Source organism: Lepisosteus platostomus, chromosome 8, assembly GCF_059453375.1.
Source record: "Lepisosteus platostomus isolate fLepPlt1 chromosome 8, fLepPlt1.hap1, whole genome shotgun sequence".
Taxonomy (NCBI): domain Eukaryota; kingdom Metazoa; phylum Chordata; class Actinopteri; order Semionotiformes; family Lepisosteidae; genus Lepisosteus; species Lepisosteus platostomus.
This window is the reverse complement of record NC_142618.1, coordinates 62,447,720-62,460,277: the sequence shown is the minus strand read 5'-3', so window position 1 is coordinate 62,460,277 and position 12,558 is coordinate 62,447,720. Positions and strand designations below refer to the sequence as shown.

At 41.9% G+C, this 12,558-nt stretch overlaps 1 protein-coding gene across 5 annotated transcripts in view; it reads right to left on the bottom strand.

The window, feature by feature from the left end:
- The window catches only part of LOC148657673 (catenin delta-2-like), a 305,588-nt gene that overhangs the window by 34,415 nt on the left and 258,615 nt on the right, over positions 1-12,558 (bottom strand). For all 5 annotated transcript variants that reach the window (XM_088644228.1, XM_088644229.1, XM_088644230.1 and 2 more), the window contains one exon: positions 10,139-10,289. In XM_088644228.1, the coding sequence (XP_088500354.1) occupies positions 10,139-10,289 (151 nt within the window). The remainder of the gene's footprint in view (positions 1-10,138; positions 10,290-12,558) is intronic.

Below are 12,558 nucleotides of genomic sequence, written 5' to 3'. Positions count from 1 at the left end.
TTATCTTGCCTGGGAAAACAATATGAGGGCGCGTACACACAAAATCTCATTTATTTTAGAAGATGTTCATGGGAAAGAAGGCTGAGAAGAATACTGATACTGGCTGTGCTGGCTTTGCTTTGCCTGTGTAATAAATTGTGATGAGCCACCTGGCTGTGTGGAGCATATACATCCTTCATCAGACATTGAGAATGTTCCTTCACATGCTTGCTCTCCTACAGGACACAGCCTTCCTAAAAGCTTCGTATTGCCTTATTCATATTACTCCAAGCAGAAGATAAAAACTTTATAATGCATCAGATTTTCATAATATTTGCTGATTTTCATTCCAAATAAAAAAATAAACAATCAATTGCTATATTGTTTAGGAAAGTGTGAAAGTGTGTATTTAAACGCATACTGTTTAAATACAACTAATTTTGCTATCATCTATAGTAGGGCTACTCGACTTGTGGTTCCAATCCACTGTTGCAATGCTTGGATGTGAACAGCCTTTTAATTGCTATATAGATCCTGCTAATTAACGATTAAATAATTAAGGATCCGGCCACAGAAAAAAAGCACACGCAATTTCTACGAATGTCACTGTCCACAGTATGTCCATGCTCAGGGATTAGACGCATCAGAAGCTGCCGATTAACCAGCGAGGTGTTTCGAGCGTTTCACACAAGGGCCATGTGCCAAGAGGAGTGGAATTCCTCCTCCTGAGTGGGCACAGCGAACACACGTGGGTGAAACAGGCGACCGGCTGCACTGCCCGGAGGACTTCAACCCCATGCATGTCAACGGAAGTGAGAGGACAACTGTGAAAAAGCTAATGATGGAAAATCCCTGAAGAGGCTGCGGAGGAATTATTAACCAGGGAGAGTGTGTCAGCTGGAGGTCAACAACACTTGGAAGAATTGCCAGGAGGCTCTTTCTCCGACGTTCAAACAATAGGAAAAAAATAAAACTGCCAGATTAATACAGCCTAATGTAATTAAGACCTCAAGCGCTCTGTTACGAACTACAAGAAGTAGCAGAAGAAAATGCCTATATTTCCGTATATCACTTTTACAAAAACTGGCATTAGTTTTAAAGCACATGGGGGATGTTTCTGGAAAGAGAAACTGATGTAGTACACGGCTGTGTTTCAAACCTTTGCTGCACGAGACTCCAAAAACACCAAAAATCTGTAATGTCTTTAATTCCTCATGTCTGTGTTAATAAGATTTTGCTCATAAGCTGTGTCTAATATTTTTAATTTAGTTCTGAATGATTTACGGATATACAAAACCTCCCTTGAAGCAGATCTGGTACTTTAAAAACTGAAATTACAAAGTGACATGTTTTCCTGATTCAAGGGCATTCTGGGATTATTGGCGATAGTGGAGCAATGTGCTATGGGAACAGATGGATTATCTGATAAAAAGGAGTACCACAGGATATGAATGTGTGAGATCTTTACTAGAAGAACAGGAAAACTGTGGCTGCTGGCTGCTCAGTGTGCTTTGCAAAGAGCTCATACAATGGTCATACTGTTGAAAACAATCACCCGACATAGAAGAGCCTGTTTCTCAGGTAGTTCTGGTGGCCACCATGGAGCTGTGCTTGGCTTATTCGCAATGAAACCTCGATGTGTTGAGTGTGTATGGGGAAAACATGAAAATGCCAGTGTGTGTGAAACCCTAGGGTGCTGCTCATCAGCATCCTGTGAAAAACAGCACTGACAGCACCTGAGAGTGTAAAAGGGAAAAGTTCCACCAGCTGAGAATCATTCGAGTCACATCAGTGGGAAGACAGACAGACGTCACTGCCTGCTATGTAAGCAGGGGATATTCAAGATAGATGTAAAAAAATCTGAACAGCGGAAATCAGTGAAACAGCCGGTCCCTGCAGTGTAGCGGTAAAAATAGCTTGTATCTCCAAGAAGGGGGCTCTTTTCACCCCCCAGACATGAGACAGGGCCCACTCTGACTACGGAGAGCATGTGCATTCGGTGGCTGAGAAAGAGGAGAGTGGCAGTGAGCAGGGAAGGAGACCTTCTGAAACACGTACAGGACACTTTAACAAAAACCAGAGTAATTCTGACGAGGACAGGTTTAAAAAATACGCTAGTCGCTTTTCACATGAATTTTAAAGTAACTCAATAGGAAGATTTTGAACCCGCTGTGCTACAAGACCCATAGACATCAACTGACCCCCAGGCCTACACTTTAGGTGCAGTGCCATCCCTCCACCTCCAGGTTCAGATTCAGCACTGATTGAAAAGATCAAAATGGGTGCTGATTGAGCCCCTCCACAGGCACATGTGGGCCCCTCTTGGGCTGTATTGCAGAAAATGAGCCACGAGAATTCGGACAATAATGCTCCAAAAGAAATATTAGCACCCCCTAGCAAAACATAACCTGGCACGTGGCCAGCAGACACCAGATTTTATCAGCCCAAGCTACCGTGAAAACCTCGCTGGACTCTCTTCCACTGAATCTGGCTTTTAAGAAGATTTGCAAGGACAAGGGTGAGGCTTGTTCTCACCAAGGGCAAGGGGGAAAAATTACAGCCACATTCAAACCACTAGGTCCCCAAAGCTTAGCAAAATCATTGCACCATCTACAAGAACACAGACCACATTGCTTATCTGCTACTCCTAAGAAACACTTTGCATGTAATCCTTAAAAGATCCTCTGCACTGTTTTCCTCCTGTAAATTTCATCCCAGTTTCTGTAAACACCCTGCAGTTGTGTTAGGTACGGCAAAGGCTCTTTAATTGCATTTGTGTGCTCACTAGCCTTGCCTTGCAAGATGTTGCTGTTGGTGTTGATAATGAAACAAGGAATGTTAATTTAATTTTTGGGCAAGAGCCTGGTTCTATGAAGTAAATTAATTGAACATAAATTGTGTTTTCTGCATTAAGATCTGACTCTCTGCCAGGGCACACTTCTCACTTGTCTTGCTAAGATCAAACATAAAAGGTAGAGATAGAAATCTGATTGAAAGAGATCAAACTCCTCCAAATGACAAGAAAGGTTAAATGATTTGTCTCTTGTTAAAAGCATATTTAATTAGGCTATTTAAAAATTGGGTCATTCCTGATAAAACTTATAAAACAAACTTTAAAAGTAGTATTAAAAAAGTAAATTGAAGATTTTAACAGAGTTGACATAAAATCTTTCTACATGCAAAGAAAAGAAATGAAAGCTACAGACTGGCTTAAATTATATTTCTTCCATTCGTTCAATTTTATTGAAGTATTGTGTGCACTAAATAACCAATGAAAACAATGAAAATATGTTTTTGCGCATATTTATTTTTTCCTCTTGACCAGCACTGCTGTAAACTGATGCCTGGAGACGTGTCCAGTTGAGGCACAAGGGGGACCAAAAATAAACAAATTGACAGCAGTCTCTGAAAGAAGAGAAAACATAGACAACTTTGCAACCACCTAGTATCCTTATTACTTCTTATACTGTAGGTAGCAAGTAAGGTGGCCTTTAATGATCTTCTGTTTTACAAGGGACATATTTCAAATAGAGACTGAAGTTCTGAAGCCCAGAAACACTGGAGACATGCAGTGCTACAGTACGTGTCAAAAGAATGTAATTAAACATTTTAAAATTCAACATTTCAAAGTCCCTGAGTTTTCTTTTCCAGCTTGTCTGTGACAGCTCCGACCAAGCGCTTCCCTGAAAACTTAGTTTAACGTGTCAGAAAATCAATTGCAAGGCTGGGCAACATGACAGATCTCTCAGACAGTGGACATCTCGTAGGACCAACACTAGGAGCTTCCTGGAAAGCTAAATTGACTTCTACTCCACAGAAAGGCACTCTTCACGACTTCACCAACATCATAGGAGTACTACTGTATGTACTGTACTACTAGCATCAGCAGCAACTGCAGAGTGGAGACTGATCCAGACGTCAATGCCTAGAAAACATCAGTAGACATTGGAGGCCGGGAAGGACATTTAGAAAATGAAATTCAGTTCAGGCAAGTGCAAAGCACCACTTTCCAGAAGCAGAAATGCACATGGCAAATACTGACAGCAAGACTTAGAAGTTCAGCACTACAGTATGGTAAGGATTTACAGTTTGGGATTGACTTTGCAGGAATGAAAACCAGGAAACAGCAGAGGAAAGATGTATTGAGGTGCATTTTAGCTTTGTTTGATGATCCATGCAGGTGGTGTCTGCCATCACAAAAATTAAAATTGCAAATCCCATGAAAATTGAATTTGCAGCTACCTGGGTATTTTTTCCCCTAGACAGCATGCTAAAGTAAGCCACTCTTATCACTTTCATACTGAGAGGGATGTCAGAAATACAGCGTGTTTCTAGTGTTTATATATCCGGTACGAGTATTATAAATGCTAAGGCGTTTTAAAAAGATCTGCTTTCCATGTCCCCGGTTTAAGTGAAGCTGGAGCGACACATCGCTAAACAAGGTGAAACAATGTCAGGTCCTCTCCTTTCCCTGGGTGTTAGATTTTCACACCTGTACACTCCATCCTTGCCAAGCTGAGCTCTAGTCCCTTGATTAATGTGAGGAGGGATCATCCCCATTTTCACTAATTCCCAGTAATCACACCGGAGGCTGTGGAGTGTGAGGCATCCGCGCTCAAATCTGGAAATCCCACTCCACAGAGACTGCCGCAGGAATATCTGATAAGAACGTGGATTTTCTCAGAGAACAGTGCAGATTAAAAGGAGAATAGCAAGGGTCAGGTTCTCCATGTAAATTAAAAGCTTCAAGCTGTCGTTTGTATTCCCCTTCCAATATACAATGGCTGCTTTTGAAAAAAAAAGTATGAACAATTGTTTGGGAATTACAATAAATCCTAAATTCCATGCTTTGTTCTGGGCACATTGTGAAAGTTTGTCATCTGAATTACAGTCTTCTAATAGCTGTATCAATTAGTTCCTTTGATGTCAGCCACTAGAGATCAAAGAGTGGAAATTAAAAACTCAAGATTTAAAATCCTTTTGTGAGCAGCACTTCAGCTTAAATTAAAGAAAAAACAACATGGTTGTGATGAAAGAATAGAGGGTGGCTGATGATTTTAAAAATACAAAATATAATTCTTTTGCAGGTTTGTCTGATTACTTCATTCTTGCACAATGATTTAATCAAACTTTACATGTTATCCCAGAATACATGTACTGTGGAATGAGCCATTATTTTAAAAATAAAAATGATTCTTTCAGCAGTTTTTGCAAAGCAAAATTTATGTCACTGCTGATAAGAGTTTTAATATATACATTATGCACAGTATGAAGTTTTCTTTGCAGGAAGTGCTTTGTAAAGAAAGTACTTCCAACGTCTTCTTATAGTACAGGCGAGTCTGTCCCCAAAACATACTGATCAACTCTGAGGACTGAATTTCTCTAGTCGGGGAATTCTGCCCTGGTCACTGAACTGCTGCCTGTCCAGTCCCCCGTTACCAGGGCGGCGTGCTGATCCTCCCCAGGTCACACTGCGTTCGGGAACGGACGGCCACTCCAGTCCCAGTGTCTCCAACATCCAGTGGGGTTATCCGCTACGGTGCATACAGTTTATACTCCAGATCACCGGAATTCCCTGGACAGTAACTATACTGAAAGACAATTAGAATGCAATGGCATCCTCTTCGTTGCATCATGCGTCATGCAGCAGATGCTCATGTTGCTCATCTGCAAGAGGAACAGACGCTTGGGGGATTTTCTGGTGTGCACAGAACACGTTTGCCCTTACGGTTTCTGAACTGCTGAGAGGTGCACGATGACCTGTAGCAGAGCACGGATCTCATGGGACGCCATGCGGTGTCACCATGTGTGACCGTCGCGGTCCTGCGCAGGGTCGCGCCCTCGCCGCTCCGCCCTGCCGGTTCGACCCTCACTACCTGGGTGCAGACCCGGGTCTCCGCCGCCACGCAACAGAGAACCAGCTAAAGGAGCTAAAGGAGACCTCCACCCAGCCTGGGCGGCTGAGGTACCTGCAATACGCAGGGAGGGCGGTGACGTCACCGCGCTGCAACCAGCTCCGCTACACGTGCATAAGGAAGGCTACAAGCAGACCGCAGGTGAGGTGTGCACATCCCCGAGCTGTAAACCCTCTCATCGGGGAGATGGGCTGGGGAGCACAGGGAACAGCCTGGGCCCTGGGATGTCAAAGCAGCTGGTTCGTGTGGTGTCAAAGGCATCCCAGCAGCCGTTTCTCAGGTGTCAGGTGCCTGGGAGTGACAGCAGTGAGCACTCTTGTTTTCACGCCATGGCGACTCCTGAAGGCAAGTGTGCCACAGCTACAGCAGACGCTGTCAATGTACCTGGAACAGGCCGGTACGCGAACGAGCAGCCTACAGACAGCTGGAAGGCTGCAGTTCGCAGTGCTTGTGGCCTCATCATGGCCAAATCCTGAATCCTCACCAAGGGCTCAAGTGGCCCTGTCGGGCAGCAAACGCAGGTCGCTTCGGTCCCATTAGATTGGAGGTTGTTATTGGGGTTTAATCTAGAGCTGCCGCTGTTGGCCGCGTGGGGAAGGTGGCAATCGTGTCTCGGCTCCGCCCAGAGCCTGTGGTTACACAGTGGAGTCCCGCTGCCCACCTCCGTGTGGACAAGTCTGGTACTGCAGGCGATGTCACCCCCCCCCCAGGAGCAGATAACCAACACTTATCTCACGGAGGACTGAAATTGTTTTTTATTTTTTTATTATTATTATTATTAATATATTATTATTATTACTAACTTAAAGCAAAAGGTTAAATTTGTAGGAAAATGAAAACTTACTATATAAAAACTGACTTCTTATATTCATACAAAATGAAGAGTCTGTAATTATAAGGGGGGAAACAAGATAATGAGCCTGTTGAGTTTCCAGTCCATAATTAAATACTATAAATAATTACATAATTGTGTCAAAATAATAGGGCTGAGGAGGTACTCTACACAGGTCCTCTAGAAATAGGAGTAAAAGTAAAATCAAAATGTTCCGGATAGTGTGCTGCACATCAAAAGTGTTGGCAAATGTTACCAGAATTCCAAGTATTTCCCAATTTTTTCCCCACATCTGAGACCTTATCTGATGCATTGAACCTCCTCCACACTGAGGGACGAGGCCAAGAGACAACGACAAGGAGAGGAGACCCGGGCCCAGCCCCGGGGCTGGAGCTCCAGGTATCCCAGCTCCAGTCTGTGCTGAGACAGGGCTTGTGTGAGCTCGGAGCTCAGAGCTCTGCGCAATGAAAGATTACCGTCAGAGGCCTTTTGTGCGGTTCCAGATAACATGAAGTGCGGAACGGATTATGTCAAAGTAAATCAATTGGATTTCATTTAAACTATTTGCGGTGTCAGTAACTTTTTCATCTGTTGAAAGCACCTGCATAAATTCTGCAATTACTACGTGGAAAAGCAATATGTTTTTTAATATAACCGTGCACAAATAAACTCAAGGGAAGCTGAAATAATTAACGCATTTTAAACACAATCATCCATATTCCCCGAATGTTCTATAATCTCTGAGAGAAAATCCTGGCTGCGTGTTTGTAAAGACATTTTAAGTCTCTGGGTCTTTTCACTTTTATGGTAGTTTCTTCAGGCTGAAATCACCTTATAAGAAGAGACAATATTTTATTGGCTTCAAGGATGTGGAAGTAATGGGCCTCAGAATGTTAATCTCAGATCAATTCTGGTTCATTTAAAGCACACAAAAGGGCACTTTTCTTTCCTTTTAAATAGTTTCATTAAGCTTTGAAGTTCCAATATGCTGAGAAGAGGTTATTGGTGAAATCATAAAGAAAATAACACATCTGAGTTAAAATGTACCCGAACAAGCACAATTTGAATCATATGATTAACCTAACTCTCTCTTTAATGATAATTACTCATTGATGTGAGAAAATTAGGTGTATACTGTTCTAAAAAAGCAAAAAAAAAAGATTTTAAGCACTGGTATGTTTTTACATTAAAAGCAGCTTAATTCCTTCTAATACAGTTGGGAAATACATGTTCTTCACCAGGCACCACCATAAACTATAAAACGTAGTCCTCACAGCATTCAAGAATTCAGAAATACAGATACAGTACAGCGCAGCTCCAGCTGGATAAATCTTTTTTGTTAAATATCTGTGCTTTTCGGAGGTTTTATATTTACAGAGTAAACAAAGAAATATTTCTGCACTTAACAAAGAACTGCCTGATTTAATCTGGGATTTTCCTATTTTCTGTAATTTTTTGTCTTTATACCAGTTTTACTTATCTAAGTGTATATCTGTCCCAGCTGAAGGATAAGGTGTGGTGCATAAGGCCTCTTTCTATCCAGTTGTGTAATTTATGATTCTTACTGTATGTTTCAAATTAATTGTCGATGCTGATGTGAGTGCCCTGATTAGTAATGTGACAACATTTGGATGTCTGGATGTCAGTATTTCCAGATTTCTTTAAAGCTGTTCAGTTTTACCAGTTAACCAACAGCACCACTGAGCCACTGTATAGAAGCCACAGCACAAACTCCACCTCACTCTCGATGACTATGGTTGCCATATGCTATAGCCAATCCACAACATCACTCATCGCTGTCACCTCCCAGCTGCTTTCAGCATGAGTGACAAATACTAGGCACTGCCTCTTTCTAGGATCAAAGTCCAGACTTGCAGTGTGACCAAACCAAACTCTGATTTTATTAGTTTTTTTTAAACTGCAATTTTTTACTGGAGAAAGTACAGACTTTTTATATAGGTTTAAAGTCCACTGAAGAACAACTAGTAAGTTAGTAATAACACTTATTTTGTATTGAACTTTATGAAATCTAGACTTTTAAAGTTTGGACGTAAAGTATAATACACCATCCCAATCATTTTTTCTAAAAGGCAAGTGTTCCATTTTAACATTCAAAAAGGTGGTTTCCCTATAATAAGGGCTTCAATTTATAATAGCCCTATTTACCCCAAAGGATCCCAAAGTGTTTTATCAAAGGAGGACTCTCCACACTTTTGAAAAGTACCACGGGACTATTAATGACGGGCTAGTCTGGACCTTGTTTTAACTTCTCATCCAAAAGGTGATGCCGTCTATAGCACAGCACCATCCTCATACTGGACCACTGCTCTTAAGAAACTCTGGTCTATAGGGTAGAGCACCACCTATTGGTTCTCCAACACCAGTTGCAATAGCAGCCAGGCTCTCCATCCATAACCAGAGGCTGACAGGATCAGACAAGGTGTGAATGCAGTGGCTGGTAATATCGAACTGCCCCAAAGGCCGAGACAAGATATCTGAAATGCACACATGTCCTGTTTACATGTGCTTAACATGCGCTCATCTTTTTTTTAAACAACTCTCAGTATCTGCTGAAGAGAGAAAGTAAGAAGGATGAACTACAAAATAATAATAAAAGAGAGATTTTATGTCTTTAAAACCTCTTTTGCACAGAGGACAGCAGGCAGTGTGCGTGTCTCGTGACTGTCTGTAATGTAGAATGGAATGAGTAGTTTACCCAGCCTGTGGAAAACAAAGACCTTTTCCTTAAACTTTATGGAAAATCTATTTTAAACAATAAGAATACAGTTCAAAGATATTAACATATATTTACACACTGGACGCAATTATTGGAAGACGTTTCAGTACATCAGTTTGGGTCATTTTCACAACAGGAAGAGTTTGAGGAAATCCAGGATGCTCTGAAAGTTTCGTCAGGTCAGATCAGCACTGAAACAGTTTGCCTGAAAAAGGGGGAGGCAGTTGCCATGGAGATGGAAAGACCCACCAGGAAACCAAGTTTATAAGAAAAAGATCAATAGTCTGTTCGCAGCTTCATGGAGAGAATTTCAAACAGCTAGGCCCGTGTTTATATAAGGGTTTTATTTGAGAACCTCTTTTCACCCGGAAATGTGACTTCAGGCTTGATTGTGAGGATTTCTTCCTCTTTCCCCAGCAACATTAACCAGCAGGCGAAAGAGAGATGAAATAATGTTGCATTGTTACTGAGGTGCATAAGCTTTTCTCTTATAATTTAAAAAAATAGCTATTTTAGGACTGAGCAAGAACTGGGCTCCCGATCATGATAACCACAGAGTCAAAGGCATGAGTCTGATTTCGAGCAGTGCCTCAGTGCGTAATTTACATGTTCTGTCTGTATTTCATTAAATGCCCAGACACAGCCTACCACTCACAGGAAGAACCAGAAGCTTACCAATAAGTTCTTTGTTTCTCACATCTAAGGCCATGTTTCTTAAAGCTGTAGCGACTGCACACACCACCCGGTCGTTGTCGATCCGGAGCAGCTCCACCAGGATGGGCAGGCCTTTCTCCTTCCGAACCGCTGCCCGGATGTACACAGACCACTGAGGAGAGGAGAGGAGAGGAGAGGACAGGACAGGAGAGGAGAGCAGAGCAGAGCAGAGGAGAGGAGACGAAAGAAGAGGCAGAAGAAGTCATATTTTAAATCACAGATGGCTCCAAAGAATCTGAAAATGAGAAAAATGAACAATACATTTTAATATATGTTAATTAAATATGATGTTTTTATGCAATTTGCCCACACATATTTTATTTTTTGTTCAGTTTGAATTTTCAGTTCAGGACCAAGTTAAAAATGAGAATGAGTTCAAGTATTATTTAGTAATGCAGGATGGTGGGGTGGAGTGCAGGATCTTTTTTTGCACCTCCTTCAGTCACATGTGCTTTATTGATTTCAGAGGGGTCAAGCAGCGACTGGGGACCTCACCTGGGCTGACCCCTTAACTGTCAGCACCTGTGTGTGGGTGATGTCACCCCTGATTTCAACAGAAGTGTTAGGGTGTTTGCTGAAATGTGAGGGAGGACCTGACAAGCCCGCACTACCCTCCACATGCACATCCCACCTCCTGCTGTCACTTATTCATGCTCTCTCTTCATCTTTTAATTGCCTTATGCTGATGGTATTGCCTGGCACCCCCGCCCTGACTAGCAGAATAAATGACTTCAGGGCCTCTGTAGTTTCAAGTAATCTTGTACTTATGAGACAACATAAACAGCTCTAGCTTCACAATTTTCCCATTTGCTGGTTAGTCCAATACAATGGCAAGGGTTTCATCCATTATGAATTTTCACAGTTAAAATCCAGGCAGCCAAGGAAAGGCAGAGAATCATGACTTTGAGCCACATAAGTATTACTTCAGGACAGTTTAATCATATTGCCCTTTCGTTTAAAAAAAAACAAACTTGAGGGACATACATTGAGACTCCAAAGAAAAATACCAGGTCTGAAGAGCCTCTGTCACAACACAGTCACACATGGAAGCTGTGCTCATGTTCAGTGGAGCTGTTGAGAGTTTCTATGCTAACTCTGGGTCTGTGTGGTCAGGATGCTCGCTTAACCAGTCTTTCCTGATGCGCTTGTGAGAGATGGAAGCTGTTTAAGATGGCACTGATTCCTGTCATACAGGCGGCGCCTCTGCCTGTTCTTAGTGCAGCGAGGCAGCAGCACTGCCTTCATGAAGGTCAGTCTCAGGCGGCCGCAGGTTCGCTCGTTCCACAGGCACTGCAGCGTGACTGGACTGACAGATGGCGCCACGTGGGGAGAGGTGTAAATAAGCATCCCCCTTCCTCATGCAGGCTCTCCTGGCCGTACAGAGCAAGGAATGAGTCATGGCCTTTAAAGCTTGTGGCCCTTCGTGGGTAAAACATCACTGCATTAACCTGGGACCTAGATGAAAATGGTTTGCCTTCTTTGTTTGAAATAAGGCAGCAGAATCGTAAATTGCCATGCGAAAGCACACCTCCACTGACATACTGCGAAATGCAGCTCAATAGTCAGACTGCAGACACAATATCAATGCAATTACAAATTGATAAAATAATCTAGAGAAAAGGGAAGGATGAACAAATAATAATTTAGAATTGATATTGAATAGAATTGACCCCTTTTCCAATGAACACATTAAGATTTTCAAATTTATCTTCTGTGGTGATTTAGTTGAGAATGCAGCTTTAAACCTAAAAGGGGCTACTGACCGTCCAGAACACCACTGGTGAATTAGAATGTTGTAAGAGTTGTAGCAAAGACAGGCATTTTTTTCTCAAAAAGTGTATCAGTACCTCTTCAGGCGAGGAAAAACAGGGTTGTTTTTTTCTCTGTAATATGAAGGGCTATATGGTGCTAAAAAAGGACATTTGTGAACATGGCCTCTAACAAATACGAAGCATTAAACCTTTCTATTATTTTTTGTAGATCCACATTAAAATGTTAAAGTTGCAGTTTTCCATCTCTGTCCACAAGCTTTTTCATTGCTTTCAACACTCGGGCAGGTAGGGATCATAAGAACTACACTTTTATTGTTTTCAGTTCACTTAGAAAACATCTGAGAAGATAAAAGCGTATTGAAAACTACTGTGTCCTGTCTGTCCTAGAATTTTTCCAAGAAGTTATTTACAGCATGGCATGAAAGAACTATGCACTGTAACAGTGAACTTCATTCCTAAGTGCTTTTCAATGAATTATCACTGTTCTTTCTTCCCTTATGTTTTATGTTTTTAATGAGTGGAAATATATCCAGATCTCTGGTACTTGAAAATTTGTCCAATATGCATATGAATAAATTATCTGATGCCAGCATTCTGAGCTGTAGGTAA